At 37.6% G+C, this 25,779-nt stretch overlaps 1 protein-coding gene across 3 annotated transcripts in view; it reads left to right on the top strand.

Annotated features, from left to right (window-relative positions):
* The window catches only part of PFKFB4 (6-phosphofructo-2-kinase/fructose-2,6-biphosphatase 4), a 65,302-nt gene that overhangs the window by 8,048 nt on the left and 31,475 nt on the right, over positions 1-25,779 (top strand). For 2 of the 3 annotated variants that reach the window (XM_032210453.1, XM_032210452.1), the window contains exon 1: positions 20,285-20,520. The exons of the other annotated variant lie outside the window; for it this stretch is intronic. In XM_032210453.1, the coding sequence (XP_032066344.1) occupies positions 20,418-20,520 (103 nt within the window). In that variant the 5' untranslated portion in view covers positions 20,285-20,417. Of the gene's footprint in view, positions 1-20,284; positions 20,521-25,779 lie in introns of those variants that run through there. 3 annotated transcript variants of the gene reach the window in all.

Here is a 25,779-nt window from a genome sequence, read left to right as displayed (position 1 = left end):
ATATAAATGGTGTTTGTGCAGTAATTTACTTACAATTTACTTATATAGCCACTCATCTCACTTTGTCCTTGGCTAGATAAAATATAGCCTTTTTGTGGGGGGGGGATCTAAAAAATCAGTTACATTGTATTCTTTTGTACTGGCTCACTAGAGAAAAAGAATTATATAAATCATGTTCAGAAGTATATAATAAATATGATCCATGGCTATTATTTTCCATTTTTAATCCACTGTTTTAATTATTTGCAAATATAAATATGGTGTTTTTCTTTATCCTCTTTGATTTGCCAATGCATTTTCTAAAGCGTATCTAGTATTATGATGCATTTTCCCAAAGTGTACGGTGTCATTTTATTTTTAAAATGTAAGACACTCATCGTGATTAGGAATGTTTTGGAAGGTTAGGAACAGCACCTTATACTGCAGGTTTGATAACTGTAAATTATAATTTCAATCTTTTCAGTTTGTAGAATACTATTCATAGTTTAGCTGGATGATAAGATTTTCATAAAACTATTTTCTGCAGTTTATGGCTTATGGCTGAAGAAACATGTCCAATTGTTGAGAAAGAAGTGAGATCCATGAAAATGGTGTTGGATCTGGATATGTATGAGATGTAATGATAGCTTTAATTTTTGATGTAATATCACTATATTTCTTTCCTATCTACTGGCTTTCTAGCTGATAAATGCTGCTGGCTCTGTCCCCACCCCGCCCCAATCTTTTTTTAATTGTTGGAATTTTGATATCCGCATATGTGTGAGATGTAGGTAAACAGTTTAAAAATAGTATTAGATGGTCCCTTTTCCCATTCATCTGTAGCATGGTCTTCATGCAGTCTATATCTGCCTAATGATAAGCTAGTCTGCTGTGGACAATTCTATCATAACTGTTATTTTTCCATGAGTTCAGTTTCTCAAATTATTTATAGACCTGTTTTGTTGTAAATTATGTAGTACTCTTAGTAATGGAGAAACCTTTCTCTGGAAATGTCTCAGTTTGAGTCAGCATAATGCTTGGAAAAAATCCAAAAATATCTAAGATATTCTTAACCATTGTCTCTTGCATCTTTTACAAAGGAGTGCTAAGATGCGAACATAAAAAGTGTGTTATGCTGTAAACATTTTCCTACGGGCAATATGAGGAACAGATATAATAGATGTTTTTAAATTGCAGTTTAAGGATCAGAAATAGGCTGGGGTATCATATGCTTTCTACTTCCCCAAGAAGAATTATTCTTTTCTATCTTAACTATGGTTGAGGATGTGATTGTATAAATACTAAGCATATTTAAAGGCTAACAATAAATTGAAGAAAGATTACAGGTACATTCTCAACTTACAACAATTAATTTAGTGACTATTCAAAGTTAAAAAGGCAATGTGTGAGTTATGACCGTTTTCACACTTAATGACTGTTGCAGCATTCCCGCGGTCACGTGATCAAAATTCAGACACTTGGCAACTGACTCATATGCATGACGGTTGCAGTGCCCTGGGGTCATGTGATCTTTTGCAATTTCCCAACAAGCAAAGTTTAGGTTTAGGTTTAGGTTTATTCGATTTATATGCCGCCCTTCTCCCAAGGACTCAGGGCCGCGTACAACATTAAAAGAAACATATAATACAAAAGTTAAGAAGAAATTAAACAGGATATCCCAAACCCAATTAAAATTGACAATGACACTTTTTTTTTTAAAGAATTAAAATTAAAATTAACAGTAATCAATAATTTGATTTGTTTTGTTCAGGCCAGGCTGGCTTGCTGGAAAAGCCAACTTTTTAGGGCGCGTCGGAAGGACCGGAAGTCGGGGATTATACGAAGCTCCGGGGGCAGCTCATTCCAGAGGGAAGGTGCTCCCACAGAGAAGGCTCTCCCCCTGGGGGTCGCTAGCTGACACTGTCTGGCCTACAGCACCCTGAGGAGGCCAACTCTGTGGGATCGCACTGGACAATGGGAGGCTACCAGTGGCAGTAGGTCGTCTCGCAGGTACCCTGGGTCTAAGCCATGGAGCACTTTAAAGGTCATAATTAGTACTTTGAATCGCACCCAGAAGACAACCGGCAACCAGTGCAGGCCACCTAAAAGGGGTGTAACACGGGAGTACCTGGGTGCCCCCATGACAACCCGCGCAGCCGCATTCTGGATCAGTTGAAGCTTCCGGGTGCTCTTCAAGGGCAGCCCCATGTAGAGAGCGTTACAGTAGTCCAGGCGAGACAGGACGAGGGCATGAGTGACTGTGCACAGAGCATCCCGATCCAGAAAGGGGCGCAACTGGCATACCAGGAGAACCTGATAAAAGCCCCCCCTGATCACGGCCATCAGGTGTGCTTCTAAACTAAGCCGTGTATCCAGGAGGACGCCCAAATTGTGGGCCCTCTCTGAGGGGACTAAAATTTCTCCCCCTATCATCAAAGATGGAACAAGATGCACAAATCGGGATGACGGAAACCACAGCCACTCTGTCTTGGAGGGATTGAGCTTGAGCCTGTTCGTCCCCATCCAGATCCGCACAGCCTTCAGGCACTGGGACATCACGTCGAGGGCATCGTTTGGGTGGTTTGGGGTAGAGATGAAAAGTTGGGTATCATCAGCATATTGATGATACCGTACCCCAAAACCACAGATGATCTCACCCAGTGGTTTCATATATATGTTGAACAGGAGGGGTGAGAGAACCGACCCCTGGGGCACCCCACAAGTGACGCGCCTCGGGGTTGATCCCTGCCCTCCAGTCAACACAAACTGCGACCGATCCGACAGGTAGGAGGAGAACCACCGTAAAACGGTGCCCCCCACTCCCAACCCCTCAAGTCGTCGCAGTAGGATACCATGGTCGATGGTATCGAAAGCCGCTGAGAGGTGTAATAGGACCAGGACAGAGGAACAGCCCCTATCCCGGGCCCGCCAGAGATCATCAACCAACGCGACCAATGCTGTCTCCATGCTGTATCCGGGCCTGAAACCCAACTGAAACGGATCCAGGTAAACGGCTTCATCCAGGGACTGGGGAAGCTGACGTGCTACCGCATTCTCAACAACCTTCGCTACAAAGCGAAGGTTGGAGACCAGATGATAGTTGGCTAAAGAAGCTGGGTCCGGGGAAGGCTTCTTAAGGAGGGGCCTCACCACCGCCCTCTTTCAAGGCAGTGGGAAAGAACCCCTCTCTCAACGAAGCGTTGGTAATCGTCTGGAGCCAGCCTCGAGTCACCTCCCGGAAAGCCGAGACTAACCAAGAGGGACACGGGTCCAGCACACAAGTGGCAGCACTGAGTCTCCCCATAATCCTGTCCATGCCCTTGGGGGTCACAGGATCAAACTTATCCCAGATGGTCTCCACAAGATTTATCCCCGTCAACTCGCCTGAATCTACCCAGTCAGAGTCCAAGCCTGTCCGGATCTGAGCGATTTTATCCTGCAGATACTGAACAAATTCTTCAGCCCTACCCTGCAAGGGATCTTTCCCAGCTCCTTGGTTAAGTAAGGAGCTGGTCACCCTAAACAGGGCGGCTGGACAGTTATCTGCGGACGCAATAAGAGCGGAAAAATGTTGCCGTTTTGCTGCTTTTATCGCCACTAAGTAGGATTTAATATGAATCCTTACTAGTGTTCGATCAGATTCGGACCGGCTGGCCCTCCAACCACTCTCTAGGCGTCTTTTCCGGCGTTGCATCTCCCGGAGCTCCTCGGTAAACCAGGGAGCTACCCGGGATTGACACCGGGTCAGAGGCCACAAAGGCACAACACGATCCAAAGCCCCAGTGGCCGCCCTATCCCAGGCTTCCACTAGAGCTTCGGTCGAGTTGTGAGCAAAGTCAATGGAGAAGCCAGATTCATGCACCGGGGGGTCACGTCCATAAAATTATGGATGTGGGCACGCCCGTGCACGACCCCCCCCCCCGGGCTCCCCCGCTTTTGGCACGCAATGGGGAAAAGGTTAGTCATCACTGGCATAGGCTAAAATATTCCAATGATGAAATGTTTCACACATAGGGTGTCTATTCCAACCTTGCCAAAAATAGCCCATTCCTGAAACATCTGTTGCAAATTCAAAACAAGACTGTTTTGATGTCACTTCTGGACTATTTTAAAAGTAGATCTAGTTTCTAAGTAAGATAAACAACCGTTTCAAACTCAAAACAGAATATTTTAAACATTTTGTGCATCTGTAATGGGCAATATATGATCACAGAGATCATATATCTGTTCCCAATCTTATAATAGTAGTTAAAATTGGAATAGTTAATAAATATCTTGTTCAAGGTATATTCTCTATTTTTTCAGGGGAAGGCGAGGCCCAGTTTGATCTAGTGGTTAAGGCCCTAAGCTACAAAGCCTTGTATATAGCCATGAAAGTTGGCTAAGTGACTTTGGGCCAGTAACTCTCTGATCCCAGCCCACCTCACAGGGTTGTTGTGGGGAAAATAGGAGGAAGAAGGTGTGTGAATATGTTCGCTACCATGAGTTATTTGTAAAAATAAAGGCGTTTCATTATTATTTCAATAATAATGAAAATATACTCCACTTATTCATACTAGAACCAGTAAATTAGCTACATACCCTACAGTCATGCATGTAATTAGATAGTGGCCTATGATTTTTATCTCGCTCTTTAAAATAACTAAACAAAATATGTTATCTTACGGAGCATCTGAGCCCTAATGATTTCATGAGCCAATACATCAAACTGATGGAAGGAAGCATTGCCCTTAGAAGTTATACAAGTTTTCCCTTGAGATAATGTACTACATACATTTTTAATACTGTGGTTTGAGATCATTGTTCATACCATTTTGAAAATTGAAATTCTGCCAACAAAAAGCAAATGGACATTTTACATCTATTTTTATATCCCTTGAATAAAAGACATACAAATTTTTGTTTTTTGTTTTTGTTTCAGTAGATCATGAAATCCCAAAATAGTTTGTTTCTCCAGATTAATATAAAAAAGCAATTTGATCTAAATTAAGGTAAATTTGGAAGCCTACATAAGAAGAAAATAGTTTCCAAAATAACAATTGCTAATGGGAGTTGCCCAATGAGATGTGTGTTAGCCACTTCTTTAATATGTAATTTGAAAATTTAGACTGCATTAATTACTGATAGTATAATTTCCTTATAGAGTATATAGCAGAGACTCTTTGGAAATTTTAACTCTTGTAGATATGGCATTCATCTCTATGCTTTGCCTTACTTTTGCAATTGTTTTATTATATTTGTTCTTACACTGTTTTTTACTTATTATATAATTATGAATGACAATTATGTCAACATTATATACATATACATATACGTACATACATACATACATACATACATACTTCTAATGGACAAAAACTTCTATTTGATTGTTAAACACTACTGGAAAACAAAAATAATTGGTAAAAGTTGTGTAAAGATATTAATTAAAGGAATAGTTATTTCATGTGTTCTAAACATTAAAAACAATTGGAGATTTGCAGCTGGAGAGAAATAAGTTTCTTTGTGAACTCTAACCCTATATGAAAAGTTAAAAATTTGCAAATATATATTGTTAGTGATTACAAACCTGTTTAATTAGCACAACCTTGCAAAGTATTTGTTGTGATCATTTTGTGTCTTGATTATTACAAAGTAGAGTCACTTAAGACTCATTCATACGTATAAACATTCTGAGCCTGATGTATGTGAAATAGGATGAATCAGTATAATTTCCCCGAAGATTTATGCTTCACATGCCATTATTTTCATAAGTGTGATTTGTGTTAACTCAGGGCAATCATTTCTTGATATTTCTGTTAGGTAGTGCATCTTTAAGGCTATTTTATTTTTGAATCTCAGAAATTTACTGATATTCATTTTGTTGATGTTAAAAACATACCTTGATTGTATTGTTTGCCTGTGCACCGCTTGGAGAGTCCAAGCGACAGGTTAAATCAGTCTGGTTGCCCTGGGACTGAGAAATCTTTTTCCTTGGCCATGCCTCCTGGTGTTACTTGGCGCCAGAATTTTTCCTCAGTCTGCCTGTTCAGGACTTATATTTGTGAGCTCCAGCGTAATTTATCTAGGCTCGGACTCTCTAGTTTTTCCTTTTTTTCCTTAATTTGTTTTTCCTATAATTAGCAGTTCATTTGTTTCCCCCTTTTTGCTTCACGTCATTTTGATTTCTCCTAGAGACTCGGAGGTAGGCATGGTGGTGGTGGGTGCTCCGCTTGACACGCTGCCTTTGGACAGCAGCGGAGAGCTACCGCTTTTGCTTTAAAGCGCAGCAGGAGCGGCGAGGCTTCTAGTGGCTGCCGGCATTCCCCTTTTAGTTGGAATTGTTGTGCTTTTGCATTTTTCTCACCTTTTGGAAGGCGTAGCCTGCTGTGGAGGGGTGCACGGTCACTTTAAATCACGCCGCTGCCTTCTTTACCTCCTCCTCCTCCCTCACACCGGAGTGGCGGCCAATTGGGAGGGCCTGAATTTGCGCTTTTTCTCCCATTGGTGTTAACTCTTTCCTGTCATGAGTCACCATTGAGATCTTTGTAGTTTTACTCTCACAATTAATATTACTAATCAATGTTGTGGAATATTTTTCTTCAAGTCAGATTGAAAAAAAAAATCCTATTTAAAAGAAACAAGAAGAAGTCTATGGCTAAACTTAAAGCAAGAAATTGGTTTTGTAAAAACTATTAAGAACTTTAAAAATTGGGATTAATCTTATGTTATCAATTCTCTGTGTTTTTAAGATTTAAATGCCAGCTTTCAGTCAAATGATTCTCAAGGCATTTCAGAAGAAGCAGGTAATAAACAATGCTGTAACCCATGGAGAACTTTCCTCCTTCCCTCTTTGATGGATGGACCAGAGTAATGTCTCTGGACATTATCCCAAGCTAGATCCATGCATTTTTCTTTCCCCCCCTTTTGATAGAAGGGTGATATATGGTTTTTTTTTGTAGTTGTTGCTGCTCCTTTAGCCAATGAATCAGGCCAAACAGAGCTTCCTATTTCCCTCCTGGAAACAGGCTACAGAACATAGAGAATTGGAAGACTTGGAAACGACCTTGGAGATCTTTTAGTGCATCCTCCTACCCAAGCAGGAAACCCTATACCATTCTAGACAAATGGATGACTAATCTCTTCTTAAAAACCTCCAGTGACAGAGGATCCACAACTTCTGAAGAATGTGCTTCACTTCTGCAGTGAAGCTTCAGGAAGGAGGTGATGATTTTTAACACATTGTGGTTTGGAGTTACGAAAACACAACTGTCACTTTCCAGGTATAAGGAGTAACTACTTCCTTCTTTGAAAACTTGGATTTACCTTAAATTTCCCAACAAGATTTTGAAACAGTTAACACCCCCACTTTCAAGCATTATGCAAGCTATTTTATTGCAAAACAGTAAACTTATTCTTAGATTATTTGTCATAAAAGTATTACGTTTTTTTAAAACTTTTGACCTTATTTTGAACTGGGTAGAGTCTAGTTATATCCAGTTTTACCTTGAGACAAAGTTTTATAAATTGGCCACAATACCATGATTATTGAAACTCATCACGTGTGTTTTTCTCTTCAGTAATAAGATACGTTGAATATTTTGACATACCATATTTTTCAGAGTATAAGATGCACTGGAGTATAAGACGCACCACGATTTTGAAGAGATAAATTTAAAAAAAAGTTTTTGCACTCCGCAGACCTCCCAAGCCCTCTGCATGCCTCATTTTTGGTGAAAAATGGGGTATGCAGAGAGTTTGAGAGGCCTGCAGAGTGCTCCTGGAGCTAGGGTTGGGACAAAAATGAGCAAAAAGTGGGTCCATTTTTTGCCAAAAAAGGGCATGCATAGCCTTTAGGAGGCCTATAGAGTGCTCCTGGGAGTTGGGGAGGGGGAAAAAAACCAGGCCATTTTTTGCTTGTTTTTGCCCTCCCCAGACCCCAGGAGCACTTTGCAGGCCTCCCAAACCCTCTGCACATCCATTTTTGTGAAGGGGCAGAGTTTCGGGAGACCAAAAATGCTATATACAGTGTATAAGACACACCCAGATTTTCACCCTCTTTTTTTGGCGGGAAAGGTGCGTCTTATACTCCAAAAATACAGTTTATCATTAAATATTGCTTTCTACTAAATAGGGTACATTAGATGAGCTACATTAGTGGCAGGGTTAGGTGAACAATGAAAGCATAATATTCAGAAGTTATTTTTATAATTTTCAATCTGCCCTACATCAAAATACATAGGCTTGGTTTTAGTTTTAAAATTAAATTAAAAGTCCTAGTTTTGCTTTGGATCTACTCTATTGGAAGGCACTCAGAGTCATATTTTTGCAGCACAATAATTCTGTCAATAAATAAGATTATTTTGAAAGTAGCAATTTCTCCCAACCAGTGAAATTTGGATTTTTGTACACTATAGTTCTTTGAGCATTTATTCTCTGCTGTACATGTGATTTTTTAAAGTAATTTTTTCTCAATCTTGGACATACGAAGTAAATTCATTCACTTCCTTAGTGTTTTTTTTTTAAGAATAGGTCAATCTCTTTAACTTGTGCAATGTTTAACAGTGGTTTACTCCTTGCAGGGAGGATTAACTCTGCCACTTATGAAACTGAGAATATTTCAGCATGAATTTAGGGACACCCAGCTCTGTTTTTCTCTTAACATCTGAGTCGTTAACACCAGGAGAGGCAAGTCATGTCTGCTTCCCAGATGCAGTGATGGATTAAATGAGGGCCAAGAAATGTTAGTTGGGTCCTGAAATTATAGTATAACTGGGTGTTTTTTTGATACAGTATTTGGGAATCTGTTGATGTGTACACTAAGAGTCAACCCTGACTTTAATGGTGTAGATTGAAATGATCTGGAAGACGAATCGAGTGTTCTAAATTTGTTCATTATATTTTTTTCCTGAAACACTAGAATTTACTTGCCGTGCCTCTTCTTTTCACACACCTTACCTCCCATAGTTAATATCTTGAAAACAAGTCTTGGCAAAATAAAAAAAAATACATTGAAATGCTAGTATTAATAGGAAGGCAGCTGGAAACAAAAGAGATAATTACAAAGGCTCCTGGATATATTAGCAGACTGGAATCATAGGACAAAAATGTTACATCTATATTTATCAGGTAATTGCAAAAAGAGGAATCAGTAATAAGATGAACTTGTGACTGGAGTATTTCAAATCATCAGTGACCACAAAAATAATTTCTTCTGTAGTCTTATTTAATTTAACAGGACAATGCTATGTCTGTTTACTCAAGAGGAAATAAATTATGGTATGACTGTTAAATAAGGATGCATAGAATTGCAATTTAATTGAGTCATATTATTATCTTGCATTATACTGTTTTAAAAGGAAATTAAATGTAAAAAAATGGAATAAATATCATAAACTATGAAATAACATTTTTCCAGATTGGTTCATAAGAAAATTTATGCAAGAAACCAAGGGATTTTAATTACTTTATTTATTTCAAAAGGATTTATTTTTCAATATTTACTTAGTTTCTTTCTTTGCATGTAAGAGAAAAATGCAGTGGATAAATAAAATTTCACTTATAATATGTGAGTATTCTTGCCAGCTATTCTTAATGACACACGATCCTGACATTTGTAAAAATCTTTTCCTTTAATTTGGATACACGTTTCTTTTTAAATAATTCAAATGCTGCCTCCAGTAAAATGGACAAGTATTTCTTCATTGTGCAGATGATTAGAACAGTGTTTTTCAACCTTTTTTGTGCAAAGGCACACTTTTTTCATGAAAAAAATCACAAGGCACACCACCATTAGAAAATGTTAAAAAAATTTAACTCTGTGCCTATATTGACTATATATAAGGTGTTTTTCCCACGGCACACCTTACACTATGTCACGGCACACTAGTGTGCTGCGGCACAGTGGTTGAAAAACACTGGATTAGAAGAATGATTATATGAATAAGACATGAACTAATATAATAAATTAATCTTGGTGGGAGACATCTTTTAAAATATTTAAAATTACAATATTTTTCTACCACATTTGTTCATTTTAGAAAAGGCTTACTAATATGCAGCTAGTACTTTCTATGGGATGTATCTTATATGAATATTCAGAATAAGAGAAACTATTCATTTTCATCATTGAATAAGTCTCTCCCCAGTAAATGCTTAGAGGTATACCATCTATCCAGTATTGTAACATGATCTATACAATAGTAATTAAGAGGAGCAAATTAGGAGGAAATAATAATTAAAGTAATGCATGGCAAGATTAATATTCTTAAAATATTTAGGTGGCTCATATGTTGTGTGAAAAGTCTTCTTTAAAATTTCTGAATACAAGGCTGAAAGAAAAGCTTATATGCAGATCTGTGGAATAACATTTGTCATGTGTGACATTTCTGTCATGTCTTTCCAGGTGCAATTGCCAGACTCTTGAAAAGCAATTCAGCAAGGTTAAAACTGCCAGTAGTGATTGCTTGATAAAACTCAATGTTTTCCCCACAACAGGACTGCCTTCTATTTCACTTTTTATGCTTAGAGTAAAAGCTTCCTATTCTTATTGCCTGGGACATAAAAGAAATTCTTCCTACAGAGAGAGTTGAGTTTTGATCTTTATAAGAAGATTCTGACAGGTTAAGGAAATCTATTAGTCTCCAGCTTCTTTTTGTGTGTGGGTAAGATAGAAATAAGCTTAAAGTTTGGTATACATCCATTATATCTGTGGTTTCAATCAGGTCAGCTGAATTAGTGAAACATGGATTTTTATAATGATAACTTGTAGGAATTTTATAAGAAGGTAAACAAAAGAAGAATGGGTTACTCTAGAACTGAGCCACTGTCAGGCTGTGTTTTGTCTCTAGTTTTAGGTACATGAAATGATTTAGTTTTAGGTACATAAAAACAGTACAGCAGAGATGCCATCTACTGGCAGTGAATAAATGTGGTGCATCATGTCCATCGTGTTTTGCTGCTTATGGACTGTGACCATCTGGGCAATTAAAATATGTTTTGCATTCTTGCTAATTATTTCATGTGCTGTTTTTTTCTTAGGAGTGTGTCTCCAGGGTTTTATTAATGGCTTTGGACATACTTCAAGAATGTTTTTAATTAACCTAGGAAGATTTGGAGATATTCCTATTATAGTGAACTTGGGTATGGTAGATATGCCATCAGTTCAGTAATAGGTAAGAAGTTAGAAATTTTATGTATTTTGTTTTCCTATTCTCTTCTGAATAATTCCTCAGATGAAAGATTTGATTGTGGTTAAGGAAGGTGACCTGATATATAGGACTGTAGTCCTATAATCTAGCTTAGGGGTCCCCACCTCTGTCCATGGACTGGGACTGGGCTGCAGCATGACAGCAACTAGGCAGCGCAAACAAGCAAAGACCCATCCGCAGAATCCAGGCAGCATGCAAAACCACGCCCCCTCCAGTCTGCAGAAAAAACTTGATGCCCAAAAGGTTGGAGGCTGCTGATCTAGCTCTTACAAAATGAAACCATATTTTCCTGTTAATTGCCCAATTAGTATTCTTTTTTCTGAGTACATAATGCATTTCTAACATAAAACTTGAGAGTTACCATAGGGGGAAAAAACCATATTGTCCATTAGAATTACATCTTTTTCTTGAAGTTTCATATTTTAGAATGTTGTACTGCAGGCTACTTCTGCTGACTGATTCCAAATGCAGTTCAAATCTTAATGGTTCAAGGTTGACTCAACCTTCCATCCTTCCGAGGTTGGTAAAATGAGGTCCCAGATTGTTGGGGGAAATATGCTGACTCTGTAAACCACTTAGAGAGAGCTGTAAAAGCACTATGAAGTGGTATATAAGTCTAAGTGCGATTGCTGTTTTATTATTATCTTACTAAATTAGTGTTCAGAATAGCAGAAGCTATTTGTTTATGCCATCAAATAAGACTCTTGCCAGTAAATCTTGTTCTCCTAGGCACTGCTTGGAGTGTTTGGGTTAACTTCAGCTTTTACAGCCCACTTTAAGTGGTTTACAGCAGTGTTTTTCAACCTTTTTTGTGCAAAGGCACACTTTTTTCATGAAAAAAATCACAAGGCACACCACCATTAGAAAATGTTAAAAAATTTAACTCTGTGCCTATATTGACTATATATAAAGTAATTCTCCCACGGCACACCTTACACTATGTCACGGCACACTAGTGTGCCGCGGCACAGTGGTTGAAAAACACTGGTTTACAGAGTCAGCATATTGTGCCTAGAGAATGACCATTCAGGTAAGCCAATGGTCTTTCATCTAAATTGCTATCTTTGAGTCTTGACCACACCAGGTTTTTTTGTTCATGTGCTCTCATAAACTATTGGATTGTGCTTGAAATATCTAATTTGATATTGAATTTAATATTCAAGACTCTCAAAATTGTTTTTCAGTTAGACTTCAAACCCATGCCAGAACTATGAACCTGAAATAACTCAGGATTTCAGGATTGCCACTCTGAAAACAGTTTTTATAGTGAGGTAAATTGATGATGATTTGCTTTGTATAATTATTTGTTTATTATTTATTTAGTTGTATTATGGCACTGCCTAACTCCAAAACAACTGAATGACATTATCATATCATATCCTATTGAAAATTATGTCTCAATCCCCTTTCTGTTGTGAAATACAAATTAAGAACATTTTCCCTGGCACCAAAAACATAGTGAATTACTGCAATATGATTGTTGATCCACCTACCCGAGTATGAAGAAATCACAGATGATTCACAGGATTGCATCTCCTATTTGTAGAGCAATGGAAGAGATTTGACATTTATTTGATCATAAGGCTCCTTCCTATTTCTACTGCACCTTCATGTATTGCCCAGCAGATGGAACCTAAGAATGTTCTTAAGTTTCCAAAGTCTTTTACTTGAAAATCTTGGAAAAAGTGAAGTGGTGATTAAGCAACTCATTTAATATGGAGACACACAGGTCCCCACGTAGTATATGATTAGGGATCTTAAAGGAACGTGTTACTATATTGTAGAGAATTTCTACTAGGACAGTGATGGCTTTTTGCCATTGTGTGCCAAAAGCGAGGGGAGCGCAGGGGGTTGTGCATGCACATGCACACACCCATGATTCTATGTGCCAACTCCTGCGCATGTGCACGTCCCTCCTCCCGCTCCCCTGCTTTTTCATGTGATGGCACAGTGGACCCATTTTTTGCTCTCCCCATGCTCCAGAGCATTTTTAGGAGGGGAGGGCAAAAACGGCCTTCCCCAACTCCTTCGAGGCCGGAAATGTCTTGTTTGTCGACTTCTGGTGGGCCCAGAAGGCTAGAAAATCAGCTGGTGCATGCCAGAGCTCAGTTCTCATGTTTACCGAGATGGCTCTGCGTGCCACAGATTTGCCATCACGGTAATATGGTATTACATTTTTATACAGATTTATGCACTATGTTCTTCTGTGCATTTTCTTAGTTGCTGTAAGACCTTACATAATATTTAAAATCTGCCACACTGTCAGCTTAATTTTATACATCACAATTGTTGAAACTAATGTTGAATGGTTTTGATATGGGCTGGACATAATTTAATTTCTTTTCAGCTTCTTATCTTATGCTTTTAATTTATTTTACTTATAGTCTTTTGCAATTTGGCCATGAGGGAAAAGAAATTCTACCATAACAAGAACAATTTTGACAGTATTTAAGATATTTGGAACATGAAATTATTCACATTTATTTAGAGATATGAAAGCTAACCCCCCCTCACCCCAAACAATTAAGACAAATATTTTTCCTTAGGCTCCTTTTTTTTCTTTTCTAAGAAAAAATACAAGGATTAATTTTTAAAAAACCAATTGAAATTCTGGAATAATAAATGTAAAAACAGGAAGTGCTCTTGTGATGCTATCTTTATACACTAAAATTTTCAATTGACTTCAAAGACCTTTGTATAGGCTATCTTCTATACAGTGCAGAAGCCATGCAGTGCAATTGTAAAATGCAGGAACATGATGTAATTCTGCCCTTGGGGGCAGTATCTATTTCACTAAAGAAAGGAACACTCAGTGCCTGACTTGCTTGTGGGATTTTTGTTACTGACTTTATGTATAGATCAGTGAATTTGTTCCCCACTAGCTCTCAAAAGACATGTTTTATTTTGATATTGATGTTTTTGTTCTTCCTTTTTCAGTTATTTTTTTCAAGTTGACAAATTGACAAAACTGAGAAAGCTGAGAACCTATAGTTCTGCAGCTTATATTTCAGTTTCAATTTCAAGAAATTAAAATAATTTCAAAGCAATTCCATTAATATCATTATTGTCTAAATTAAACTAAATATACAGAAGTATATTATTTTCTAACAATCTGAACAGTCCTGCAATTGATCTCTATTATTGCATGTTTGCATTTTGACTATTTAAAATTTCAAAATATTTTCATATTTTAAAATTTCGACTTCGTTTACTACTCATAAGATTGGCTTGCCTACTAAGATTGGGCCAAGGGAGTAAAGAGCTGAATGTTTTCATCACATTCCTTTGAATGATAAATTCAGCAGTTTTGCCTTCTGGCAGAGATGTTTTCTACTAATCATTCCCATAATTATAGCCATTGTGTAAGAACGTCCATAACACTTTCTTACCATGTTAAAAAGAGCAGTAATTTAAAATACCGTATTAATAAACATCAAAAGAATCCATGGAAAGATTGTTATAATTTCAGTTTATTTAATTTTAATATTAAAACATTAGCACATTACAACTTTATGTCCATTTATATTATTTCTAGTGCAAAGCCCTATAATATACATGCACTGGTGAAATCCTTTATATGTTAAGACAGTTTAGTAATTTGCTGTTAGCTAGATAATAATACAGAAATTAGGAGGGCTGTGCACACTTTCCTAATCAAAGTACTGATGATGATAATATTATCCATTCACTCCTGTCTGAATCCTCTGAGCCAATTCTAAGGGCCAGGTCTCTCACATCTTCTAATCTTGCATTACTTCTTTGAGTTGTTTTATGCCTTGGTGGGTATCAGCTTTGTTGGTATCCAGCCAGCCACTGAATCCTTTGGCAGCCTGGTTTCCTTTTACTGCTAACTCTTCCAAACATAATTGCTTTCTCCAGTAAATTCTCCTGCATGACATGGCCAAAGTAAATAAGATGCAGGCTCATCTTTTTATGCAACACTTAATAGTCAATAAAGGAATCTTATTGTTTATATATTTTTATTTTGAAAAATGAAGAAACGTTTTGCTACCTTAGTTGACTATTTGGAGCTGATTAAATTAAAAGAGTAATGAAACATTTATTGTAGTAATTAAATAAGAGATAACTCTTATATCTCTTAAGACTGTGGCAGCACTTGTTCAGACTCTTTGCATTTATTTTACATTAATTTCTGAAAGAATTCCAAATGGACTCTTTCCTATTTGGAAACTGGCAGAGAACTAGATATATAAATCCTGCTCCCCAAACACCATTTTGTCTTTCTATGTTAACTCAACAAATTAACAAATTCAGCAGATACCAGAACTGGTTCAGCTTCTAGAGAAGGTAAGAGCAGCTGATAAGGAAGAAGTCATTAATACCAGATACAAGTCACAAAATGATGTTTTAGTGTAGGTTTCATTTAGAAAGTTCATTTAATAATTTAAATTATGCTTCTATGATATTCTTAATATGATTGATAGAATAAAACAATGTATATAAAATTATTCATTTCAAACATTTAATAACATTTGACAATATATTTGTTTTGATGAGTTATTATGCAAATTTGTTATAACTTTTTACATTCTTTAATTCTGTAAATGCTTTAAATAGGAAGATATGTTTCTAAGTAAGCAAGTGATTTTTTCACTTGCTTACTTAGGTAGGTAATATACAGATGAAACTCGAAAAATTAGAATATCTTGCAAAAGTTCATTTATTTCAGTAATGCAACTTAAAAGGTGAAACTAATATATGAGATAAGACTCATTATATGCAAAGCAAGAAGCACAGTGGTCCAGAGTCTGGTTGCTCAGTGGTCCAAAGTCCTCTTTTCTGATGAGAGTAACTTTTGCCAAAAGCACTAAAAACTGGTTCAATGAGCGTGGGATTACTGTGCTTGATTGACCTCTCCATTCTTCCTCCATACTCTGGGTCCTTGGTTTCCAAATGAGATGCAAAAGTTGCTCTCATCATAAAAGAGGACTTTGGACCACTGAGCAACCGGACTTTGGACCACTGTGCTTCATTAAGACCAGGGTCAACGCAGCCGTCTACCAGGAGATTTTGAAGCACTTCATGCTTCCTTCCGCAGACGAGCTTTATGGGGATGCTGACTTCATTTTCCAGCTGCCCACACTGCCAAAGCCTGGTTCAATGACCTTGGGATTACTGTGCTTGATTGGCCAGCAAACCTGCCTGTCTTGAACCTCATAGAGAATCTATGGGGCATTGCTAAGAGAAAGATGAGAGACATGAGACGGAACAATGCAGAAGAGCTGAAGGCCACTATTGAAGCATCCTGGTCTTCCATAACACCTCAGCAGTGCCACAGGCTGATAGCTTCTATGCCACGCCGCATTGAGGCAGTAATTGCTGCAAAAGGGGCCCAAACCAAGTACTGAGTACATATGCATGCTTATCCGATATTGTTCTATGTACAATCCTTGTTTTATTGATTGCATGTAATATTCTAATTTTCTGAGATGGTGGATTTGGGGTTTTCATGAGCTGTACGCCATAATCATCATAATTATGACAAATCACAGCTTGAACTATCTTGCTTTGCATGTAATGAGTCTTATCTTATATATTAGTTTCACCTTTTAAGTTGCATTACTGAAATAAATGAATGTTTGCACGATATTCTAATTTTTCGAGTTTCACCTCTAAATCCTGTTTGTTCATCTTTTGAATGTTCTCTATTATTTTTTTAGAATTGTAAATTAGTCATCACAATAAATGTACATTTTATTTTAAACATTATAGTTTAAATGGTCCCCTCTCCAGCTCTCAAATCTATTATGAATGGAAAAGTAAAATAATATAACTCAGGACATATGAATGTAATAGTCCATTACTTTTATGAGATTATAACATTAGTGTGTTTGTAGTGAGATTGAATTAATGATTTTGACTAGTAATTTATTCATATTGTTTATTCTGGGTTTGAATAGGCAATTGGAGTTCGTGGCCTCTTCCAACTCTATTCTCTGTGCTACCAGAAAACAATTTTTATTGTATTTTATTGAGTTTTGCAGTATTTGTATCCTGGGCACTTCATAAACTCTGGGCAGTTCAGTTATTTAACATGGTTCTTCCCTAGGAGAAAGAGAAGACAGGAAAGAATTAAAAATACACCCCAAATACAGCTGGCATAATATCTGGCCTTCCTCACTTTGCAGACCTAAGAAGCCATACTTCTAAAAAAGCTAGAGCTAGGAATAATAATATAACATTAAATTGCCTGGAAAATAAGTTATTGCAATAATTTATCCCCATCTGGATATATTAACTATTTTGTCACACAAAAATATGTGCTGCATGTTTGCATGTGTCTCTGTATCCCATTAGAAGAAAAAGAAAATGAACAAATATACAAAAACTAGAATAGGAATGGGTAATGAACAACTATACTGGGAAGTACGGGATAAGGAAAGATGTTGCAAGGCAGTGGTTCTCAATCTTCCCAATGTAGCAACCCTTTAATGCAGTTCCTCATGTTGTGGTGACCCCCCCAACCATAAAATTGGTGTCTTGGTTCCTAAGACCATCAAAAATATCCGTTTTCTGATGGACTTAGGCGACCCCTGTGAAACGGTCGTTTGACCCCCAAAGGGGTCCCGACCACAGGTTGAGAACCACTATTGTAAGGGAAAGTAAATAGAGGAACTCCATTTTGGTATTATAAAATGATTTAAGTTGCACCAATCAAGCAGCAAAGATCCCTTGCCAAGTTGGATGGTGACAGTAAAAATTATATTCAAAGCTCTCAGTACTATCAATGCTAGCAGATATAGATTTCTGTCCATTTGCTCTTTTTCAACATTACATTCTCTTCTTATTTTCCAATTTGGGGAAGAATCTGTCTTCATACTAACATGGCAAAATACTAGTTTTTTTTTTAAAAAAAATTAAAGTTACATTTTAAACTGATTTCTTTACAATTATATTCATGCAGGAGTGGGAGTAGGCAGGGTTAGTATACATTATGGCATAGAGAGAGCTAGTTTTATCTAGTAATTAAGGCACCAAGTTAGAAAGCTTGCTATTGTGAGTTCAAGTCCGCCTTAGTCATGAAAGCTACTTGGGTGACCTTGGATCAGTTACACCTGCTCAATCTTTCCCACCTCAAGGGTTGTTGTTGAAAAAATAGGAGGAGGAAGGTGTGTTGGATATGTTTGTCACATTGAGTTACTGGTAAAAATAATGAAGGTGGTATACAATAAATAAAGTAAAAAATATAATAATAATATAAATAAATGGTCTACCATTTATTGGTCTACCTGTTATTTCCAGCCTGTATTTGCCCTCTGCTGATCCTGAAAATCATTTGCATGGGAATCTACCAAGAATTCTAGGGTTCTGGGCTAGCCTAGGAAGTTTAAAAAAAAACTCTGAAAGAAGGCTATTACCGGTATATACTATTTCCATGATTCTGCTAATAAAAATTTAGTACAAGTTTAGCTCAACCTGAGGGATTCTTTACGGAGAATGTGGATGTGCAATCCTTCCTCATCTAAATCAGGTTCGGAGAAAATCCCTCTATCCTGGTGTCTCAATCTAGTTTGAGATGAAAAAAATGAAAGATGTATAGTTTTTGCCTATACCCATTTTTTTTCCTCTTGAAATACTTTGCATGTTTTGCTAGTAATGCTGAAGAATTTCAATAGTGTGAATTCTGCCTTGATAGAGATGAAACAAGGATGATCAGCTGAGAAAAGGGAAAGAGTTGCAAAAAAAAGGCCAAATGGAAATTAAAATGGTCTTATCAGAGGTTGCTGAGATACATCAGTATCACTGATTTGTCCTCTACCAATATAGTATAAATTCTGAACATGAAAAATGTATTACTTGGTCAGTTACTGGTCTTTCTTCTCATGAACTATGGTTTCTATGTCTCAGAAGAAAAGATTGCTATATCTTTAAAGTGTTCTTTTATGTTAGAATCTGATGTTTGGAGTATTAATACAAAGGGGTAAAGCAATATTTAAGATTATAATGCCATTGAATAATGTCATTTAATAGTTCAATATGTACCACTAGTTTGTGGTTCACTATTCTGTGCATTATGCATTATGTTTGTTGGCAAGTGGATTAGTTCAGCAAACCTTGGACTAGCTAATCAAGGGTTAGCAAATTATGCAAACAATCCTACACTAATAAAACATAAGAAACCAACATGAAAGCATCTCTTGCAAGAGAATCTTATACTCTTGAGACTTTTTGATAGTCTCTCATCTAATAAGGACTGATCCTGATCCTGCTTAGCTTTTTCAAAATCTAAATGATGCTTCCTCTTGCTGTGATTATGTGTATATAGTATTTTAAGGGAATGTCTTGGATTTGAAGTGGCTTAATAATGCTAATGGGTGTCTGCTTCTAGTTTGTTGCTAAACCTTTCAAATACATTTCGAGGCTTCCCTCAAAACTACAACTCCCAGAATTCTTAGGTTAATAACATGAATTTCTGTCTTTCATTTTGAATCAGAAATAAACTGCATATTACACTAAAGGCATCCAGAATATATGGAAATCTTGTCTTAGGGAATGAAAAAGAAACAGTAGGGACTTAATCAGTTACGGCTGCAATCTTAGGCATCTAAAAAGGTTTTTCAAATGAATATAGCCTTTTTAAGAAAAAAAAATGGAATCATCAAGGCTGTTAAACATTTGTACTTGGTTTTTATGAAAAACATTTGTATCCATAGTTTTAAATGTAAGGGATACTTCGATGGGCTGTAGTTTAGGAGACCGTATGACATTGTTAGTTTTTAAGATGATGAGGTTACAGTTTTTGATCAGCTCTTACCTGCATGTCAGTTGAATTAAAACACCTAGAGGCTTACTTCAGAGCAAATCCGCAAAGGTTGCGGATGGCATCTTTGCTTTCAAAACAGAAACCTGCATCTAAAGCACTTCTTTTTGCTACCCCATCTGGCGGGGCAAACAAAGCCTTGCTTTCTCTCTGCCTGTCCCGCTCACGCCACTTTCGCGGCTCTCCTTTGTCTCCGCGAAGCGCGCAGAGGGCGGGGTGGGGTGGGGCGGGCCGAATCCGCGTCAGCCTCCAGCTCTGCAACCTGTTCTTAGCTCTGGCCTGAGGAGGGGGGGCTTGGCTGCAGACTCCGCCCCCACGGTGGCCTTGCCAGCCCCTGCCCGTCGCCGAGGGAGACCGGGTACAAGCCGGCTGGCTAGCAGGCTGCCAGAGGCGCACCTTCTTGGACGTTCGCGCTTTGCTGTCGTAGCAGACGGGGCTGCAGCAGCGCTCCGATCCCGCAGGCGAGAATGGCGTCTTCGCCGGCTCGAGAGCTCACGCAGAACCCCCTGCAGAAGATCTGGGTACCCTACAGCAATGGGCTTCCGGCGAAACACAGCGCGCAACGCGGCGGTGAGTGGCGGGTCGAAGACTGATGAGCTGAGATGGAGAGGGGGCGGATAGGAGAGTCCGGGTACTGGAGTTGCATCACCCCGGTGCGGGTGTTGGGTGAAGTATGTGGAAGCAGGACTTGAAATCGGAGACCTGGCGATCATTTCCCACCACACCATGATAGACATGCCGGTTTAGCGCTGGACGGTCCTATTGACTGTCAAAGCCTCTTGTAAGACATGGAGGGTTCCCATTGGATTTGGAAAGAAGACAGCTCCAGAGGGATGAAGTGAGGACCCCAGGTCCCCGTTTTGCTTGGCCTAATGATTTTGCAGCACCTGCTAGTTATGAGAATAGCTCAGGTGTGGCATGGAATGCCGGGCATCTTCAAAATGCCATTGCACAATACTGAAGAGTTGCAAAAGCCAATTTGAAAAGAACTACAGGTGGTTTCTTGACATTGCAACCATTGATTAAAATGAATTTCCAGCTTTTTCTTTTTGTACTTAGCCACTGCTGCAATACAGTACATGCACATTTGCTCTCACACACATGGCATCTTCCTAGTGAAATAATAATGATAATAAAAAACGCACGTGGTTCAACATACATCAAAATGTATGTTGATATGCCAATAATTTCATCTTTAACAGTGGTTTTATAGTATCAAAATTGCTAGTATAACTCTTCATCTAGTGATTCATTTGCTAATGCACATCCAATTTCTTGGATGACAAATGTATTATTAATATTAATAATATTAATATTACTATTAATAGTGAAAGCTTTACCTAACTGAATTTATGAGTGTTCAAATAAAGATTTTGTGATACTTAAAAAATGAGTGTGAGTGTGATCCCTGAGGTTGAGAACAATTTACCTGGATTTGTACTTAATACTGCTAACCTTTGCATATTAACCAAGTCTGTAGGTCAGATAGCACTAAGTAGGATGTGGTTTTGAATCCACATGGAATAGAATAGCATAGATAAAGGTGCTTCTAAAAATATTGGCAGAAAGGGAGAAACAGTGCATTTTTAATTATACAAGGGAAAAGGGAAAAGTAGAAGAGAAAGAAATAAAGTTGTAGAGAGAGCTGCTTGTTTGTTCAAATAGACTATGAGATTTATTCACTTAAAAACAGGAAAAGATGGAATCTGGAACAACATCTGAAAATGTGACACTCATTGGATAACCATAATCAATACCTGCATTGGGAAGTCAGAGATTGAATGTGTTTCAGACTGTCTTTTTACAAGGTGTGATTTGCATTAGCAGAGATATGCACACCTAGGAAGATTATAGAGAAGATACGGGGACTTTATATGGACTGTAATCTCAAAGGAAAGAAAAGCTGGCTTTGGTCTACTCTTCTAGGTCCATGCAGTAGGAAGAGCTGGAAGAAATATACAGAGTTGACCGGGAACAGTGTCTCAGTAAAGAGCTTTAGCAGTTGAATATGTACATTTTAATTATGGTAGGGAATATGTATTAGTGCTTATAAACAGCCTTTTGAGTGCTGTATAAAAGGTAGTGTTTCCATTTGCATCTAAGTTGTCAATATAGGGTGGAGCTGGTTGAATCAATTACCTGAAAGCATATTTCAATGTACTGCGTGCTGATATAAAAGATGTCACCACGTGTCAAAAATAAATGTGGTTGTTTTGTGCAGAGGGAGTTTACATGTGAATGGCTATGCATGCAGCAGTTAGGGTTTTGGGGTTTTGGCTTGGTAGTTCTCTTCTTTGTAAAAAAAGAATAAATCCATGAGCAACTTCCTGCTTTGAGTTTTGTATTGGACACTGAATATATCCTAAAAAAAAATAGTATTTTTTCCCGTAGAATTCTTTACCAGTAGTAAGATGCCTGTTTTGCCCCATAGTTACCTCATTCAGGATATAACAGCTGTGTGGCATCCAAAGGTGAAGTGTTATGCAATCTGTATGTTTGTGTAGCCATGGGAGTCTGTAGCATTGAATTGCCCTCCTAGATAATGTTCTGTCAGATAACAATTATAGAGAACATCTTTAGTTTTACAATGCCTTTCCCCCCAAAAAAATCACAAATAGAAATTAATATTAATTATTTTTTCATATTTTTTTACTATGCATTAAGTTAGGAGCAGTCATACTTCTAAATGATTTTAATTAATATCGCCTGGTACTTAGCTATAACTCTGAATGTTATTTGGACTTTATAGTTTCATGAGACAGGAACAAACTAGAGTTAACCATTAGAGCAGAAGTTCCCAACCTTTTCTATACCCGCAACCCCCAGAACGCTTCTGATTCCTGCACCCCTTACAAAAGTAAATAATTATATGCATATAATTATGCATATGCACTATAATTTTGAAATACCTAAACCCACGTTTTCGCAGCCCCTGGAATATTGTCTTGCAACTCCAGGGGAAGCACCCCCCCAGTTGTGAATCATATTTTTGATAGACCTTAATATTTTATTTGCACAGAATATTTAATCACAATTAAATTTATAATGCTTTATTTGATGTTGGATTGTTTTGAACAAATCATAATACTAACTTTCCAATTTGGGACGAAATGATGTGTTCCAGAATTTATTAATCTGTAAAATAAAATAAAAAATCATTCAGCATCCCAAAGGCCATTCAGTTTTGGTTGAATGGTGGGGAAAGTCCAGTTGCCTTTTGAAAAGCACCTTGGGGACAACCATGATCTGGATGATTGAGAATCTCCATAGACATTCAATCATTTGGCAGTTGTTAAAAATATCAATAAACTTAAAGTAGTAGAGCTATACTATGACTTTAATGCTGATTGTAGTTAATATTCTAGCTCCTGTACTAATTATTATGTGCTAGCTGGAGTTTCATTTTGGCCACATATACATACACTGCATTTCAAAATCTAAAGAGGATAGTAGGGGTGGAGCATGTCTATCCTAGGATCTGGAGATATCCATAAAAACCTGCAGAATTGTTGAGAATCCTCAGCCAACATAAGTTAGGAAGCACTGAAGTGACTTAGACAATCAGTAGGAATGCATTTCCTTTTATTATCTATAGGCAGAGGTGCCTCTGCTTCTGGAAAATTAAGGCAGGATTAATAGATGTGTTGAAATTTCCTTTTAGTTGCTCTGGAGGAAGGAGGAGTTTACATAGATGAGCTGAATAGTATCTTATATGACAAGTTGACCTATTTATGTATGCTGCCGTGGCATCGGTTTTACTTGCAATAAATGTATACAGCATAAGTGACATAGATGCATATTAATCTTTAAAAATAATTGAAAATTATTTAATATTTTTTTATTTATTCAATATGGCTGCCTTTCTCAAATGCATGACTCTGGGAAGCTAACTATTTTTTTTAAAATAGTTTGCTTGGTGATACAAGATGTTCACAATATACCTAGGTATTATATATTGTTTTTATCATGCTTTTCAGTATGTCTTAATTATAGAAATAGGCAGCATACAAATTTGAATAAATAAATAAAAAGTACTGTTTTGGGTACACATATAGTTAAGTATGTTTCTTTGATATAGATAGTTGTATGTATCATGTCCATTTCCATATTTACTGTTTGTGAAATACTAGTGAAACATAATCTTCTTTATCTATATAAATTATCTGTATCATTTGTATAAAACGCCTATGTCTAACCTTTAACTGGGCAAAATGATGCATCATATAGCAAAAAAATTTTCAACCAAGATTATGGTTAACTTATGAAATACATTCAAAATCCTGGATCCATGGAACTGAAAATTGGCAATTTTTATAAAACATTTTATGACATAAAATTACCATAAAGCATTTTATGATATATTCCAAAATGTCATAAAATGTTTCCTGTAGTTAATTTTCTGATGTTTGACTGTGTTATACTGTTCAACATGGGCTACTTTTGAGATAAATATACATATTTCTGAAGGGTGAAAATCCAGATCTTGTCTCAGTTCCAAAAGCCAGGCCTTGAGGAGATGGATGTTTCAAATGCTGCGGTAGCCATTGCCCCCTGCAAGCATGTCTCTCAACCTTCACTGCTAGGGAGATCCCACCTGCAGATCTTAAAGTTGAGGAAAACAAATATTAGAAAAGAAATTACTTTGAATATTAAACGTGGTACAGTGGTTAGAATGCAGTATTGCAGGCTAATTCTGCTGACTCCCAGTGGTTTGATCCTCACTGGCTTGAGGTTGACTCAGCCTTCCATCCTTCTGAGATGGATAAAATGTACCACATTGTTGGGGGCAATATGATGACTCTGTAAACCATTTAGAAAGGGCTGGAAAGCACTGTGAATCAGTATATAAGTCTAATTGCTATTGCTATTATCAAAATGCTCAGACCATTGTATAAGTTAGTATATTTCTTTAGGATCAGTTTCGTGTGTACAAGAGATGTTTGAGGCAGCCTTCTCCACAAGCCTCAAATGCTGAATCATTGAAGAGTCAGCCCATATAAGATAAAATGCACTGCAGTAGTCAAGATACCAAAGTAAGGGTTTAGGTTATTCCTGTCCAAGAAAAAAACACTATTTGTTGTTATTTGCACAGAGCATGACACAGAGAAGCCACAATTACAGATAGGAAAATCACTGGAAACATTTACTAGACAAAACCAAGGTACCTGCTGAATAAAGCAGATCAGCTCCCCTCTTAAAACAGATCTAAAACCCTGCTTTCCACAGATTGAGAGAACAACTTCTGCTTTTCTGAACTGTTTTTTCTCTGTTCACTTTGGGAAGGCTTCCAAACTGGCAATCCCTTTCTTGCTCCATATTCTTGTTACCTCTTTCACCACTTAAAGCAAGTCTTTGTTAACAAAAAAAAGGTGGGGCGGGGGAAGATCCTGTTGGGCTATAAGCCTTGGTCCCTCCTCTTCTTGTGTCAAGGATTCTGAAGCAAACTTTGTTCTCTCTAGTCAGGAGCAGAGGTGGGTTGCTCTCGGTTTAGCCCAGTTTGGACAAACCGATAGCGGAATTCAGGCTTGGGATGCAACAACCCAGGCCTGCCACACCCCCAAACTGGTTCCCACACTGCTGCTGGGCTGCCATAATTATGATTTTTAGTGGCTGCGTATGCACAGTTCACTGTAAATTGCTCTGTGCATGTGCGAAGAACAATTTACATTGAACAGCGCCCGCGTGGATGTTGCAGACTGGTAGCAAAACCAGCAGCAACCCACCTCTGGTCAGGAGGAATGGGTATGGATCATGCATTATCTCATATCTTTTGCTTGGAAACACAGATATTGATCCTCAGTCTATGGGAGATGGGAGCCATTCTATCTG

This window comes from Thamnophis elegans, chromosome 2, assembly GCF_009769535.1.
Source record: "Thamnophis elegans isolate rThaEle1 chromosome 2, rThaEle1.pri, whole genome shotgun sequence".
NCBI lineage: Eukaryota > Metazoa > Chordata > Lepidosauria > Squamata > Colubridae > Thamnophis > Thamnophis elegans.
The sequence above is the reverse complement of the archived record's forward strand: the minus strand, read 5'-3'. Positions and strand labels throughout refer to the sequence as shown.